Genomic DNA, 17,359 nt, shown 5'->3' with positions numbered 1-17,359 from the left:
GGTGTGTTTGCACGCACATGCATGTATGTGTCAATTCTATGTGCACATGCAAGTGTGTGATTGTGTATGTGTCGATTCTATGTGTGTTTATGTGTGTGCACACACGTGGAAGGGCATCTGTGCATATGTGTGCATGCGTGTGTCGAGTGTGTGCATGCCAACTCTATGTGTATACACATGCGTGTACGAGTGTGTGCACCTTAATGTCTCGATAGTGTATAAGCACACATGTCTATGTGAGTGCACCTTTATGTATTAAAGCCTTAATAAAGGCAACTCTCTCACATTACCCTCACGTTGAGAGACTATGTGTGTACGCGTATGGTTGTCTATGCCAACAAAATCGCATGTGTGTGTGTGTAGCATCATGTGTGTGCTTATGTGTGAGTGTGATGTGTATGCACGTGTATGTATTTCTATATATGCGTACACAAGAGGGAGTGTGTGCATATATGGGTGGATACACATGTGTATGTACATGCATGTGTGTGTGCACGTGCACGTGCACTTTTGTGTACATGCATACATGCATGTATGTGTGCTTGTACACGTTCAAGTGTGTACATGCACGTGTATTTGCATGTGTATATTTGTGTGCACGTTCAGCTGTGTACATGCATGTGTATATTTATGTGTGTGTGTTGTGCATGTGTGTGCAAGAATGCAAGTGCATGTGTATGAGCGTCATGTGCATGTGTGTGCATTCACATGTGTGGGTGTGTGTGATTGGGTATGTGTCAATTTTGTGTGCACGCATGAGAGTGTGTGCATGCACCTAATTGTATGCATGTGTATGTCTCTGCGTGCGTGTGCGCAAGAGAGTGTGGGTGTTCATCTATGTGCTTGTGTGTGTGTGGATACATGTGTATGTACGTGCATGTGCATGTGTACATGTGTGCACATGTACATGCACTTATGTGTGCATGTGTGTGGTGTGTGTGCATACGTGCATGTGTGTGTATGTGTGCACACTTGAGTGTGCATGCATGTGTGTGTGTGTGTGTGTGTGTGCATGTAAGAATGCAAGGGTATGTGTGTATGTGTATGCCTTTATGTGTATGTGCATTATGTGCATGTTGTTAATCCCATTTTGGATTAACAAATATGCTCCTCCATTTGAGGACATTAGTAAGTGTTATGCAAAGGCACTATAAAAGTTATACATTATGAGATACTGACCACCCAAGGTCTTAGTTTGTAAGTTTTGGGCGCCCAAGTGTGAATAAGGGCCAGTTGTATATAAGGTAATTTCTTATAATAGAAAGACACAATCCCCCTTTGTGCTATGAGAGCTTTTGTACTTTGTCGAGAGAGAGAGAGAGAGAGAGAGAGAGAGAGAGAGAGAGAGAGAGTTCTCTAGTACATGTGCCTCTTTCATGCATGCATGTGTATGAGGGAGTGAGAGGTTGGTTGCCTTGCACACGTGGTGTGAGCGACTTCGCGGTGATAGCATGGAGGTGGTGTGCGGAGGAGTGGAGCTTCCAAAGTGAGCTTGGGGAGCCTCAAGGGACACGAGCTCGAAGCATTAGTAAGTACCCAATAATTGTTATGTCTATTACTTCTCCCGTTGGTGTTTGTGTGGAGTTCCTTCTAGGGAGGTGTGGTAGCCCATAACATTTTTGGCGCCGCTTCCGGGGAAACACCATTGTTTCTTCCATATTCTTTGAGCTTCAACTCCCATTATGCAAGATTCATGATTACCTTTGTATTAGGAAAGCGCATTGTGAAGTGAATGTATAGATAATGTTTGAGTGGAAGAGAAGAGTTGTGAGAAATCGCGTGTTTTGGAGTGTGGGTGAGTACTTGGTTTAGCCTAGAGGAAAGCTGCACTATTTTTTCTTTTAATTTTGATGTTTTTATCACAAAAATTGCTACCGTGTGAGCAAGTGTGATACTTTGTTTTTTGTTTTTTGTTTTTCTAAAAATTCATAAAAATTACAAAAACAAAGAGCCAATGGTCGTGCTTATAGCTTGCATTACATTCCTATCCCTTAGCACAACCATTCTGTAATATTTGGATAGGTAAATTACACTCCAAACTTTATTTTGTCGACGCGGAGGGTAAACACATGAAAGTGCAGTAAACGGTTCACGGCATGAACCATTTCTTAGTTGTTTCATGGCGTGAACTACCTTCCGCAAATCAGCGCCGCGCAAATTTTGGGATTATCTTGCCAAAATTAGGGTACCTTATCCTGACACCTCTGACACGAATCTGAAGGAATCTTATCCATTAATTAGTAGTGAGATAATTCATGACGTGAAACATTCCTTGTTTCATGGCGTGAACCATTTCAGATTTCACGGCGTGAACCATTCAAAACTTCACGATGTGAACCGTTCCCTATTTCATGGCGTGAACCCTTACTTTCTACTTCACGACATAAACTATCCTTTGCGGTTTCACGGCGTGAATTGTCAGTTTTTTGCGGATCTAGTTCACGAACTAAGGGCTGTAGAAGACTAAAGCTAGGAGAGTACCTTAATTGCACAATTGGAGTCTATCTGACTTAGATCAAGGCAACTTAGACCTGAAAATCCGAAGTGTCTACTTAATATGTGAAAGTGCAGTAAACAGTTCACGACATGAACGATTTACATTTTCTACTACACGACGTGAGTTGCAGCTACTATTTCATGGCATAAACCTTAGACTACAGTTTCACGACCCAAAAACGCAGTTTGACAGAAACCTATGAAAATCTAATTGGGGTAGTGATTTAGCTTATCAAATCACATTCTCATGCACTTGAGGTCTAGTAAACTCATTGGAGTCGATCTTACTCTTGACCATAGTGCATCCAATTGTTACCATATTATAGTAGTGATGTGTGTGAACACACTTAGGACCGCCGGGGCACTTTTTCCCTCACTAGGAGGTTTTTTCCCCCGTGCATTGTATATACGCCCATTATTTTCTAGGGCTTGTTATCTTTCATTTTTGGCACTCATAATACACTACTGTGTTGTGCTCAAGCTTCCTCATCTTCTTGAAGTTGTGTGTGCATTCCTGCAACCCTAATTCCAACAATTGGTATCAGAGCAGGCTTCCTCCTCCCGGGCAGCATCACCGGCACCTGCCGCTTCATCTCCTCCGATTGCAACGAGGTTTCACGAGCGTCTGCAGGTTAGTATATGCCGTGGGAGAGCCCATAGGGCTAGGTCGTTTCAGAATTTTGATCTGAAGTCATTTCGCCCTCCGTTTTTGCATTCCAAGTACTGCGCAGGCAAAATCGTCCTACTGTGCAGATTTTCTGTCAAGATTAAAATCTGCAGGACAGGTGCCCATTCGTCTGTTTTGGGCTGTGCTATTTAGCACAGGTCGATTTTATACAGGTTTACCTCTTGCAGACAGCATTTACATCTAGTAGTACAGTCATTGGCCATGGCTGACAACAATGATGTATTCCGCATGTTGGCTGCTGAGGATAAGTTGGATGGCACCAACTATCCATTGTGGGCATATATGATGCGACATGTATTGGTAGCAAAGGGGTTATGGAATATTGTGCAGGGTATTGATGCACGTCCTATTGTGGCTGGGAATGCTGCAAACACATCAGAAACAGGTACTGTTGATGATGGTGCAGGCACAAGTGCTGTAGCAGCTGTTCGGGAACCACCACTTTCAGCAGAGCAGATTCGTTGGGATGGTAGAGATGCGCAGGCTCATGCCTTGATTGCGCTGTCTGTCAAACGTACCATTATCCCACATATTCGCTCCTGCAGGACTTCTAAGGATGCTTGGGATGTACTTGCCACATTGTATCAGGCAAGAAATGAGGCTCGTGTTGCTTACCTCCGAAAACAGTTGGAGAATGAGCATATGAACGAAGGTGATTCTATGGATAGCTTTTTGACAAAGATCAAGGATTTCAAAGAGCAGCTCATTTCTGCAGATGAAATCCTGTCAGACAGTTCACTTGTGCAGACTGTTTTGAATGGTCTACCAGATTCTTATCAGGGTTTTGCTTCCACTCTTCGCTTGATGATGAAAGGCAATCCCAATGCCTTATCATTTGAGGAGTTAGTTTCTGTTTTGCTGCAAGAAGACCAGTCAAGGCAAAACAGGAATAGTATGCGTGTCGCAGATCAAGCTTTCGGTGCTAGTCAGAGAAGCGGGAAAGGTAAAGCTGGCTTTTCTTCTAGTAAGCAGAAATCTGCAAATGCTGCGCAACCAAAGAAGGAAGACAAAGATGAGAAGAAGGGTGACAAACAGAAGACATTTTGCAAGTACTGTAAGGGAAATGATCATGTCATCAAAGCGTGTCCTAAGCTGGCTGCGAAAGAGGCTAAGAAGAAAGAGGCTGGTATGGCTGTTGCAGATGCCTCTCCTTCTAACAATGAATCTGCTAATGTTGTGCTAGATACAGAATGGGCATTCAATGCGCAGTGCAGTTATGACCCATCTTTGCATGACACATGTATGTCTGCAGTAGATTCAGATGTATGGTACTTTGACAGTGGTGCCACTAAGCATATCACCTCGCAGCGCAGTTTATTCACTTTCCTTGAGTCTGCTCCCACAGGGAATACTGTCACTTGTGCCAATAACTCCTCTTATCCCGTTAAAGGAGTTGGACAGATTGTGCTGAATGTTGCAAATGGCAACACCTTTACACTTTTTGATGCATTGTATGTGCCAGGGATCAAAAAGAATCTGCTGTCAGTCTCCGCATTTGCCAAAACAGGTTTGGTTGTAAAATTTGTGGATGACAGATGTACTGTTCATGATCTCTCTTGTGGTGACATCATTGTAGCATCTGGTTCACTATGTCGAGGGCTGTATAAGCTCAATATGGATGGCAAATGTGTAGAGGATTCAGCATGTGCTATTATGGATACGCAGGCTATTTCAAATGCAAAACTGTGGCATGCACGTTTTGGTCATCTGAATTTTGCAAGTTTGCTGCGCCTGCAGAAATCTGAAATGGTGTCTTCTTTGCCTAAGCTTGAGGCACCTGTCAAGCATGTTTGTGAGGGCTGCATATTGGGTAAAATGCAGCGTGCTTCCTTTCCCAAAGATGGATCAGTGAGAGCTGAACGCAGATTGCAGCTTGTTCACAGTGATGTTTGTGGTCCCATGCAAACTCCATCATTTGGAAACTACCTTTACTTCGTGACTTTCATTGATGATTTTACCAGGCATGCATGGGTATATCCTTTGAAGGCAAAGTCCGAAGTGTTTTTGTGCTTCAAACAGTTTTTGGTTATGGCTGAAAATGTGTCAGAAAGTAAGATGGGCACCCTCCGTTCAGATCGAGGGGGGGAGTATATGTCTTCAGAATTTAATGCATTTCTGGCTGAGCGTGGGATAAAACACCAATGTACAGTGCCGTATACACCACAGCAAAATGGTGTGGCTGAGAGAAAAAACAGGTCTCTCATGGAAATGGCAAGATGTATGGTTAAGAGTCAAAGTCTACCACATGGTTTTTGGCTTGAGGCTGTCATGTGTGCCACTTATGTACTAAACAGGTGTCCCACCAAAGCATTACAGGTTGTCACTCCATATGAGGCTTGGCATGGCCGCAAGCCATCTGTTGGCCATTTACGTGTTTTTGGTTGCCTGGCATATGCATTAGTGCCTGTGCAACATCGCAGAAAATTGGATGACAAAGCTGTCAAATGTATTTTTGTTGGATATAGTGCTGAGAGCAAAGGCTATCGTTTGTATCATCCACAGACAAAGCGCATTTTGGTTAGCCGTGATGTTGTATTTGTGGAAGATGCAGTTCAGCCCTTGGTTTCATGTACTAAGGAGACAGATATCAGCTCACGTGATGTCTATGATACATTGTTGCCTCTTTTCAGTGGTGCACAGTCAAGTGCAATACCTCATGAGGCAGTTTTTCAGCCTATGCAGGTTTTAAATGATGGCACAGATCAGCCTATATCTGATGCAGATGTGCATGATGCACTTGAGGATGAGAGACAAGAGATTGAGGGCTCTAGGAATATGCCTAGATGGCTGGTGCAGACTTTGCGTGACAGCAAGTTGGATGCCCCTTTGTCTAGTCGCACTCGTTCTGGCTCTCATGGTGCCTCTTATGCGTCAGATTGTTATGCATTGGCTGTTTCTAGTATGTGCGATGAAAGTGAGCCTGTTTCATTTGATGAGGCACAAAGTTCAGAAAATTGGATGGCTGCTATGCAAGCAGAATACGATGCTATTATGAAGAATGGTACATGGTCTTTATGTGACTTGCCCCCTGGCAAGAAGGCCATTGGCACTAAGTGGGTATACAAATTGAAGCGTAAGCCTGATGGCACAGTGGATCGCCATAAGGCTAGGCTTGTTGCAAAAGGTTATGCTCAAGAGAAGGGCATTGATTTTGATGAGACTTTTGCTCCCACATGTCGTATGACCACTGTTCGTAGCATCTGTGCATTAGCAGCTCATAATGGTTGGAATGTACATCAGCTGGACATAAAGACTGCGTTCTTAAATGGAGATTTGCATGAGGAGGTGTATGTATCGCAGCCTCGTGGTTTTGTTCAAAGAGGGCAGGAAAACAAAGTGTGCAGGTTAAAAAAGGCTTTATATGGTTTAAAGCAAGCTCCACGAGCTTGGTATGAAAAAATACATGCATATTTGACTGCACATGGGTTTCAGAATAGTCCAACAGAAAGCACTTTGTATGTTAAACGTGTGGATGGTGTACATCTAATCATTGCTCTCTATGTCGATGACATGCTGCTCACAGGACCAAATGAGAGTCATATTGCTGATTTTAAGGCTGATTTGAATGCCTCTTTTGAGATGTCAGATTTGGGGCATTTGCATCATTATTTGGGGATACAATTTAAGCAGTGTGATGGAGGTATTGCTTTGTGTCAGACAAAGTATATTGAAACATTGTTGCGGAGATTTGGCCTAGAAGACTGCAAGCCTATTGCTACTCCAATGGAGACAGGTTTGAAGTTGAGTCTTCATGATGCTGGAGATCACTTTGATGTCACACTCTATCAGACAGCTGTTGGTTGCCTCATTTATGTATGCATTACGAGGCCAGACATTCAGTTTACAGTCTCACAGGTGAGCAGATTTATGCATAGCCCAGGCATTAAGCATTGGCAGGCAGTGAAGCGTATCTTTCGCTATTTGAGTGGTACTCGGCATCTTGGGTTGTTTTATCCCAAGGGGGGATCATTGCCGCCAGATTTACATGCTTTTTCAGATTCTGACTGGGCTGGTTGTTATGACACACGCGTGTCCACGAGTGGTTTTTGCTTCATGCTTGGAAGCTCATGCATATCATGGTTGAGCAAGAAGCAGCCTACTGTGGCCACTTCTAGTTGTGAAGCTGAGTACAGGGCAGCTTTCACAGCTACGGTTGAGTGTGTGTGGCTCAGACGCCTTATGGCTGATTTGGGTGTTGGGCAGCCATCTGCCACCACCATCTTCACTGACAGTCAGAGCGCATTGGCAGTTGCGCGGAACCCAGTGTTCCATGCTCGTACGAAGCACATTGAGGTGCACTACCATTATGTCAGGGAGAGACTCTCTGCAGGAGAGATCAGTTTGGCTTATGTGCCAACACAGGATAACCTTGCAGACCTTTTCACAAAGGCTCTGCCTCGTGAGAAGTTCGAAGCTTTTCGCAAAGCTTTGGGCTTACTCCCTTTTGTGGATTCGTCCACATAGCTAGACACTTCCCTATACATGAGTGCTAGCTCTTGTTCACCGCATCACTCCAGGGGGGATTTGTTACCATATTATAGTAGTGATGTGTGTGAACACACTTAGGACCGCCGGGGCACTTTTTCCCTCACTAGGAGGTTTTTTCCCCCGTGCATTGTATATACGCCCATTATTTTCTAGGGCTTGTTATCTTTCATTTTTGGCACTCATAATACACTACTGTGTTGTGCTCAAGCTTCCTCATCTTCTTGAAGTTGTGTGTGCATTCCTGCAACCCTAATTCCAACAATTGCACTAGGAGGTTTTTTCCCCCGTGCATTGTATATACGCCCATTATTTTCTAGGGCTTGTTATCTTTCATTTTTGGCACTCATAATACACTACTGTGTTGTGCTCAAGCTTCCTCATCTTCTTGAAGTTGTGTGTGCATTCCTGCAACCCTAATTCCAACACCAATCACGTAGGATCTTCCTATCAAAAGTGTGTTGGTTCAGGCCACTCGGCAAGCACTCAATTGAGTGTTTTAACTCAGAGGAATCTAACCACCGTTTGATACAAGTAGTGAAGAGTCCATGGAATAAGGGTTACGACTCTTTGTCTTTGGAGAGGAAGAAAAACCATCTTCCCCTACAAGATCCATTGGAATCTTTGATATAGCTAGGGGATTTTTTGGTCTCCAACACACAGCACAGAAGACGACACGCAATCTGCGGCGGGCACACGCTTGTCAACCAGCTCTAGACATGGTCCAAGATCGGAATTACCAACCCAACCTTCAAGTTCTAGGTGGACTAACACTATTAGGATGAGTGGAACAACTCCCAGGGTTAGGAGGGATAAGGAAAGTGTGGCCAAGACAGGTCAAGTCTTTTTCCCTACATCAGAGGAAACAAAAATGGACTTAAAGAGGGTTGAGACAGAGCGACAACTGCAATTATTGAGCATAAGAAAACAAGAGCTTGATACTTGATGAACAAGGACAGAATAGAGGGAAATGGAGAATGTAAATCCATTTCAATCACGTGGCAAGGAACCAAAAACGTCTAGAAATGCCACGAATAGCATGTGGAAGAGCATGACTGATGGAGCAATACCAACTCTAGAACCCATCAATGAAGAGTCAAGGGCAGAGGAAGGCCTTGATAAGCAAAATGAGGAGGATAATTTACCTAGGAAATCTGTAGAGGATGAGGATCACCTTTATACAAGGGAAGACATACAAGAAATGATCAATGATCGCACATTCTTGTAGGGCATGGGGCTCTTAATCCAACAAAGGCAGGCTGAGGCCGCTAATAAGGAGCCAGGCCATGAGGAGTTGGTTGGACCTCACCATAGAACTGAATTGCCTAGAAGAACAAATGTAGGAAGAGGATGAGGTCTAGGTAGGGGGGAGTAGCTCCTCAAAGACCAATGGTGGATCCAAATGTAGATCTTAACGCAGTCACAAGGACGGATTTGCAAAATATGGCCGTGAAAATGGGCTGAGGAATGGTTAGGGAACTACGCACCGCTCTAGAATCCAGACCATCCCAAATGAAGCCACATATCATTTCCAAGCTTGTACAAAAGTTCTAGAGGGATGGGGACTTGATCCAACATATTGAGATCTTTGAGTCAACTTGCGAAACCTGTGGGCCAGTGAGTGATGGGACCATGATCCATGCTTTCTTGCTAACCCTAGAAGGAAAGGCTCATCAATGGTATCAAACCCTAAAGCCAGGGGATAAAGTCAACTTCACTATGCTTAAGAATGTGTTCGTACCAAGCTTTGCTTGAAGTGGTAACAGATGCAGTCATGTGGCTTGGCTCCGTAATATTAAGCAAAAAGAAAATGAGTCCATGATGCGATATTATGTATCTCAACTCAAGCACTTGAATTCAAGATGCAAGTTATGGGAGAGGCTAACCGATCAGTTATTGCGTTACTTCTAGAGAGGAGTCCGAGATCATAAAATGCATGATTATCTAGTATTACCCCGCCGAGACCGGCTACCTTAGATGCATGTTGTAAGCTGGCAATAGAATATGAAGACAATATGCTTGAATTGCCCCATAACCTAAAGATGCCAAGAATGAGGTGATCACTACAAAATGCAGAAAGGCCAGCCACCAGAAAGTGCTTCACCATGTCAATCAACAGCTGAGAAGCAGCCAGATATTAGCAGAGGAGTAGCTCAAGAAGATTGAAGAAGCTAATACACTAGAAGCATCGGCAAGAAGGGCACAAGAAGCAGTTCCAAAAGATATGAAGAGCTGAACGCTGCTCGAATGATACATGAAGCTACCATCTTTGATCTTTTGTCGACCAAAGACTCAAGGATTCAATAATTGGAGCACCAACTTGCCATTAGGGAAAGGACAGAGAGAACGGAGCCAACCGATGAATTGCAACTACTCATCGAATGAGATAGGTTTGTTGCCAGTAACTCCTCGGGCCCCTCCTCAAACACTAACCTTGTTTTTATCCACACTAACCCTCTCTCTTATTCAATATGAGATTAACTTGACAGAAGACCTCAGTTTAGGAGACTTAACACTAATCCGCCAAAATACAGAAAGAGATGTCGACCCCACTATTATTATGGGTATCTTTCGAGGGGATTTAGTACTAACAGATCCACTTGACATCTTTTTCTATCCCTTGCATGCCATCGTGCTTAGCCTCCGTAGTTGGTGTCGGGTACTACAAAATTCTGACATCTTGGTTAATAGTATCGACAAACTCGACCTGTTTATGCTAGATGATATACCAACAAAGTCGGCCAACTATGAGGTGGTTGCATGTAGCTATCAGTGGATCATTAGTACAGATGGTTAGAAGTTTATAATACGCACCAGCATCTAAATATTTCAGAGTCTTCTCTTTATCATCCATTTGGTATTATTAAACTTTACCACAATATCTATAAACATTTGGAGGCTATGATGACTAATGTAATTTATAACTTTTATAAAACACGTATCTAATATCCTAAAATTACTACAGAAGATCTCACTGACCTCCAAGAGTTCATGAAAATTAACAAGCCCACGCACCCACCCCCACGTTCAAGTGAGGATCAGGAAGAAACACAAAGCTCATCCATTCCAACTACATATCCAGTGTTCTATTCTATTGCAGGCAAATTACTAAACACCTTTCCGAGTGTGACTTCTACTAACAAGACTAAGGCAGACTGTATATTCTCTCGCATAAATTCTATCCCTCTCGATTTTCCCACTAACACTCTCGCCCCCGAGGAGATGTCGGTAACAAATCCGTCTCCACCACGGCCGTTTCATGAGGTACGTCCTATTTATCCACAAGATGACATTGAACTTTCATTGACAACAATATCCTTGAGTCCTTGTCATGTGCAGAATATGAAGGGTTTATCAGGGCAGGCAACCCATTATTGAAGCCAAATCTCATGTTCAAGGTGTTGATGTAAATCACACCGTTGAACCACAAATTGAAGGATCTTGCCAGACGCCTATTCCGCAGTGATATCAACACGGAAACCTTACGTGCCCTATCCTCTCCGTGCACCAATGCTAGATTTGAAGGAGCTCTTACCAATTACAGGAGAAGGTACGTTATGGGAAAATGTGGCAAAGCATACAAAGTAAATCCCCACTTAGCGGACCTGCTTGATATCAGATTATCTGTTTGATTGTCTTGTTTAACCTCTCTGTCAAACCATTAGTTTGAGGGTGATACGGTGAAGCAAATTTCTTGTGTACCTCCAAACATGTCGTCAAGACTTGCATGACCTTTGACCTAAAATTACTGCCTTGATTGGACAAAATGGACTGAGGAGTGCCATGCCGGACAATAACTTCATTCATCCAAAAACTGGCTATTGTATCAGCTATAGCATTTGGCACAAGTTTTGCCTCACACCACCTAGTCAAGTATTATGTCGTACTTATTCTCAATAGCAGACTCTGGCAAAGGACCCACAACATCCCAGGTGTTAAAACCCTAAAGATCTCTCTGGCTAATCACTATGCATAAACCAAGCATACACTCATCCACCCAACCACCCCCGAGTCCAAGGGTGCACACATAAATACAATGAAGTATCACATACCTAACCTTGGTGTCCCATACGACCAAGAGATATAACTTCAATCCAACATCACATAGCTCTAGCATAAAATGGCAAGAGAGTAGATACAATGCTCTACACAAGAGAACATCCCTTGAGAGTGCCCCATGCCCCTATTATATAGGACAGCACTCAAGTGACTCTTGACTCTCCATTTCCATGTGTGACCCTTGGTTGCCTGACCCTAACCTCAACCCAAGGTTAGACCTAACTCTTGCCCCACTAGAGCATGTTCCCATGCTCCCATGCTCACATGCCTAGGGTTAGCCTCCTAGTATATGCACATAGCATATTCCCCTCTCTCAAAACATTGCTCTCTTGCAATGAAAAGAAGGAAACCTACGCTGAACGTTCTCAACTAACTCCCAAGTCGAATCCTCAATTTCCCTGTCTTTCCACTTAATTTTAACCTCAGGGATTAAGCGACTACGAAGTTTCTTTTTCCTTAATTAAAGTACCTTTTCAGGTTCATGTGGAACATTGGATGAATCTTCAGCTTCAACGAGTTCTTGAGGAATAACTGTGTTATCCTCACCTCCCAGCTTCTCTTTCAGTCTACTGACATGAAAGATTAGATGAACTCTGACATGAGGAGGTAGTTTTAATTCTTACGCAACTGTTCTAATCCGATGTATAGCTCAGAATGGACCATAATATCCAGGAGATAATTTTGAGCATTTTCCTGTTGACAAAGTCTGAGAATCTTTAGGAACTTTTAAATAAACCAACGCTCGTGGCTCAAAAGACGGAGGTGAGCGTCCCCTACCCGATCAACAACAACGGCCAAGCTAACATGGGGTCCGAAGTACAAGCTAGGGGGGACCGAGACGGTGGCATAAAACACCATGCGGGACCTGGTCGTCCGCGTGTCCAATCCATCGGCCATGCATCCTTGGGGGGGCTGGCTGCTGCTGGCTGCCACGAGAGGGACAGTCGATAGAAGGGTCTAGATTAGAACTTGAATAATAATGTACAACATATGAAAGTAATTATTATTATTATATGGGGCGCGACGATAATCCACCTTATCCCGAAGAATTCAGGTCACTGGTGTCCGTTGCCTATGGCGTCCCTCGGCTTGCTGTCTCGTGCGCCTGCATCCTACCCGTCTTCCTGCTCGAACTTGTCCTCGTGCTCGCCTTCTCTCTCCGCTCTCCATCTCCTTCCTTCCTCCTCCCCCTCCTCTTGGTGTGTGGCACTTGTGCCTCGCATTGCAGTATCGGCGGCGTTGTCGGCGTCGTCATCGTCGTCTATCCAGGAGTTGCTGTCATCCCGCGCTGACTCCTCCACCGACGACAGCTTCGGCTCCAGCTTGTTCGGCAGCCTCAACGATGTGGTGTCGCCACCCGTGGAGCCCAAGCCTGCCGTGGAGTGCCCACCTGGTCTGTGTCGTTACGAGACTATGGCCGTGCTGCGTCCAGATATCACGGAGGAGCAGCGGCTGGAGCTCACCCAGCGATACGAGGAGGTAGGTCTTTCTGAGAACTCTCTTGTGTGTGTGTGTGTGTGTGTGTGTGAGAGAGAGAGAGAGAGAGAGAGAGAGAGAGAGATGTTCTTTGCAATGCCTTGATGATGACAAACTCATGTACCAGTCCTGAACTCAGAGAGATGCTTTCATACACACGATGATGCCACATTTTAGGACCTCATTCTGCAAAGTTCGCAACATAAATGTGGCTACTCTTGCTTACTCTCAAGTTCATCCTACCCTTGTGCAGCATGAGTAAAGTTGTGAGTTCAACCATTATCTCACAAGACATGCACATGTCTATGAAGCAAGCACTACGTCATCATAATGGCCATAAAAAAGCATGTAAATGGTAAACCAGAACTATCACAGGAACTATTTTTGATTCCCTTGGCTCCATGCCTTTCTCATGTGCTTTGATAGGAGCCTTGCTAGATTATGCATGCTAGTCTTCTACTACTGCTACTGTAAAGTGGCTCAATTCAATTTGGTGGTAAGGTCCACTGGTTCTGCACCCGCACGCTGCTGCAGCACTGCCCCCACCTGTGCACAGTGTCTGCCCCTTTGTACACCCTTGCCACCTGGCTAGAGGAGGAGAGGAGGTTAGAGGAGATGCTAGAGAGATTAACACATGGCAGGTGGAACCTGTGCGTAATAGAATAGATGTCACGTGCATCACTTACATGACTGCCATGTGAATGCTTTAGGATAAGTTTAGGGGCCGTATAGGCACCATTTTAGGAGGCCCATGAGCTTTTTGGACATCTATTAAAGTCCAGGTGCTAAAGTGTGGAAGCAAGTGGCACACCTGGCATAGTTGGCAGCCTATCAACCAATTGACCAGCCCTGTAGATGCATATAAATAGGTGGATGAGGGTCATGTGACAGCATTCATTGCCAAATCTGTTAATTGTAAGTCGAGCAGCAGTGGAAGTGCTTGGATCAACAGTTAGCAGCCATAATTAGAGCCCTGTACAACTGTGGAGCATGAGTAAACTTTTGTTCATGCATGTAGCATTATCACGAGCATGATAGGAGTCGAGATCTGAGACTAGATTCAGTATTGCAAGTGTTCATGTTTTGCAATATATACATTATATTATGTCTATTAGCCTTGTCTTTTGTGCAAGTGCAGAATTAAGTGATTAGCAATAAGTATCTAGTTAATCGGTGTTTATTACCGTTTATCAAAGCACACTCCTGCAAAGCATTTTACATACGCATGTAAGGTATTGAAAGACCTTACTTGCGTATGAGATTCAAGGTGATGAGTGTTTGGAAACTGAGAGTATGGATGTGTACGCATGCTTTATATGTCTGCTTCCTTCATAGACCGCTGTACTTTAATAAGTATGGCTATAGTAATAGAACACATGAGGCCACAATTTCTCTTTTCAACACTTCTTGGTTCTTCATATGGCTGTTTCTGCACTTTTCTCCTTACTACACTCTAAAGCTTATTGCATCTAATTCCCATGAGATCAACTGTAACATACCTTCACATGGTACGGCAGAGGACATGGGGCTCAGGCAAACATGACAAGCCTGGGGACCATGCGTAGGACATCTGGCAGCCCATGTGCAGACAAGGACTACATAAGCAGAAGTTGGGCTCATTCCATCTGATCTCATGTTCTTGAGCTCACAAGTCAGAAAAGCACTGGTGCAACAATGACTGAAGATGATTTGTAGCAAATGCTGGGCTGAAGCAGTGTTCGGGGCTAAGATTAAGAGGTCAGCTTGAGTATCATTTTGTACTCGGGAGACATTCAATTGTACCCTTTTCAGGCACTAAACAGTAGGTTTAGGTGTACTTGCTGTGTGAGGTTCTGCTGCACCTCTCTTTTCTTTGATAACCTTGCTGGAGTACCATGGGCCAGAGCTGAGTGCTCCGCCGCCCGATGAGGATGAACCCGAGTTGGTGGATGACATTGGAAGCAACTTCAGTTCCTCTTCAAGGGTATGGACTATTGGATCCAGCAGGTGGTCTGCTGGTTTGTTCAGGGACGAGTCATGCCCGGTATTGAGAGCTTACCAGGAGGCCTTGTGGCTGAGGACAGCTGTGATGGAAAGTGGGGGCGAGTGTCAGCAGGCACTTGCCCAAGTGGCTCAGCTTATCACGACCCACCCTAACCAAGAGGTGGTGGGTTCAAGCCCTGACACCGTAGTGTTGTGTGTGAGAGTTCGAGCCATGACACCGTAGGGTTGTGTGAGAGTGGTGTAGCTTCTAGCTTGGCTATATCCCCTCGAAAGGGGGCTTTCGAAAAAAGAAGAAAAAAAGTGGGGAATAGTGTGACAGCTCTGCATAGTACGGGGAATGCCGGACGTGGGCCTGGCAGGCAGGATAAGCTCGGGAGCCATGCATGGGACGTGTGGGATGCCCATGTGCAGGTGAGGAGGGCCAGCCTGATCAAGCAGGTTTGCGCACAGGGGATGGCCAGTCTGTCTGATGACTGATTGGGGTGCTGGAAATCGGAATCTAAGGGCGATTAGGGATTTCATTATGAGTCATTTTGTACTTGAAATTCAGTTGTTCACATTAATACAAACCACCACGGGCAGTCAATTGGTTACATTGATTGTCCTTAAAGGAAGCTGGAAGGAGGGTTTTTGCATTTCTCCTCATGATGCTTGCAATCTGTTGACAAGGGCTTACATTTGGTGATTAGTTTATTGCTGTGTTCTTCTGCATTGTCTCTGATTGTTTGCTTGTAACAGATGATCATGGCATGATGGGTGGGGTGGGGTGGGTGGGCATGCTAGGGGAGGATTGAGCTAATCATGTTTATGTGCAATGCAGGCAATCATTGCAGGTGGTGGTATGGGAGTGGACGTGTTTAACCGTGGAATGATGCCTCTGGCTTACAATATCAGAAGGAAAGACATGGGAGGAATTTCAAACAGATATTTAGATGGGGTGTACTTTCTGTTTACGTACTGTGCCAAGCCCAAAACTCTTACTAATCTCCAAAAGAAATTAAACACTGACGATGATATTATTCGAAGTTCCACTTTCAAGATCAAACCTGCCCGCCCATCATGAAAGACATCTTGTGCAAAGCTTAAGGCAATGGATGTCATGCTTGTGGGGAAATGAAAGTGGGTTGGTGTTGTAAAGCATTCAGAGTTTGAATCTGGTTGCTACAGTACAAAGTTGAGCATTCTATTACCAATGAAAGCTAATATTGATTTTTACATCTTGAGGTATAGAACTTAAATTCATAGTTTCTTAGAATCAAAGTGCAATTGATCAGTTTGTGATCTAGCATATTCGTGTGTGTGTGTGTGAGAGAGAGAGAGAGAGAGAGAGAGAGAGAGAGAGAGTGTGAAACCTATCCCCTTGTAAGGACAGTACCAAAGTACAAGCAATTGTATTTGAATGTGAGATATATCACTGAGAATCTTGTAATGTTATAGCCAAGCTAGCAAAACATACATGATTCGTATGATGGCATTGAAGATCAGAGATTGGGATTAAACCTCACATCATTCATCTGGAGTAAAAATAACAGACTAAACACAAGACTTATGGTCTTGGCATAACTTTCAAACCCATTCGAGATCGTCAGGATGTTCGTTTAGATCCCCCGTAAGCCAAGGACATTGTGTTTGGAAAATAATTCTCTTTACCCCTAGTGTAGTTTGTTACACCCTATTAGTCTGTACTTACATGTAACCTATTTGGCATGATGTCAACTTACCTAAGATCTTACCCAAGTTGTCTCTTAACCATATGGCAACATATGGCTCCACCTCCGTGTCCAAACCGAGCTTTGTTGAGCGTTGGTGCTACTCTTTCACAAAGTAGATAAAGGGGGCTTACATTGCTTGTGCACATGTGCCAACTCAGATCCAGACGAAACTTGATGATAAGGCAATGAAATGCATTTTTATTAGCTATAGTGCAAAAAGTAAAGGTTGTTGTCTCTACAATCCTCTCATGAAGAAGATTATTGTCAGTAGGGATGTTTTTTTTACAAAGGATTCTATCTATCCTATGATGGAATTTAATGAACATGCCATTGTCGATTCCCCAAACATGTTGGACAGTTTGTTTCCAGTACTTTTGTATGTTGATACTCATTAGATTTTACCTATTGATCCTTGTTTGTTGCAAAGGGGGAATGCTCAAGATACTGATACACCAACCTT

General features: G+C 44.0%; 1 protein-coding gene across 1 annotated transcript; it reads left to right on the top strand.

The window, feature by feature from the left end:
* The first annotated feature begins 12,755 nt into the window (after positions 1–12,755).
* Positions 12,756–16,396, top strand: LOC147627772 (small ribosomal subunit protein bS6c-like). Its single transcript, XM_086814734.1, has 2 exons — positions 12,756–13,207; positions 16,008–16,396. The coding sequence occupies exons 1-2, from the start codon at positions 12,803–12,805 to the stop codon at positions 16,248–16,250; spliced, it is 648 nt and encodes a 215-aa protein (XP_086670860.1). The 5' UTR covers positions 12,756–12,802; the 3' UTR covers positions 16,251–16,396.
* Positions 16,397–17,359: the final 963 nt, after the last annotated feature.

Source organism: Cibotium barometz, chromosome 20 (assembly GCF_041138505.1).
Source record: "Cibotium barometz isolate CiBa-2024 chromosome 20, ASM4113850v1, whole genome shotgun sequence".
NCBI lineage: Eukaryota > Viridiplantae > Streptophyta > Polypodiopsida > Cyatheales > Cibotiaceae > Cibotium > Cibotium barometz.
This window is presented reverse-complemented; position numbering and strand designations above follow the sequence as displayed.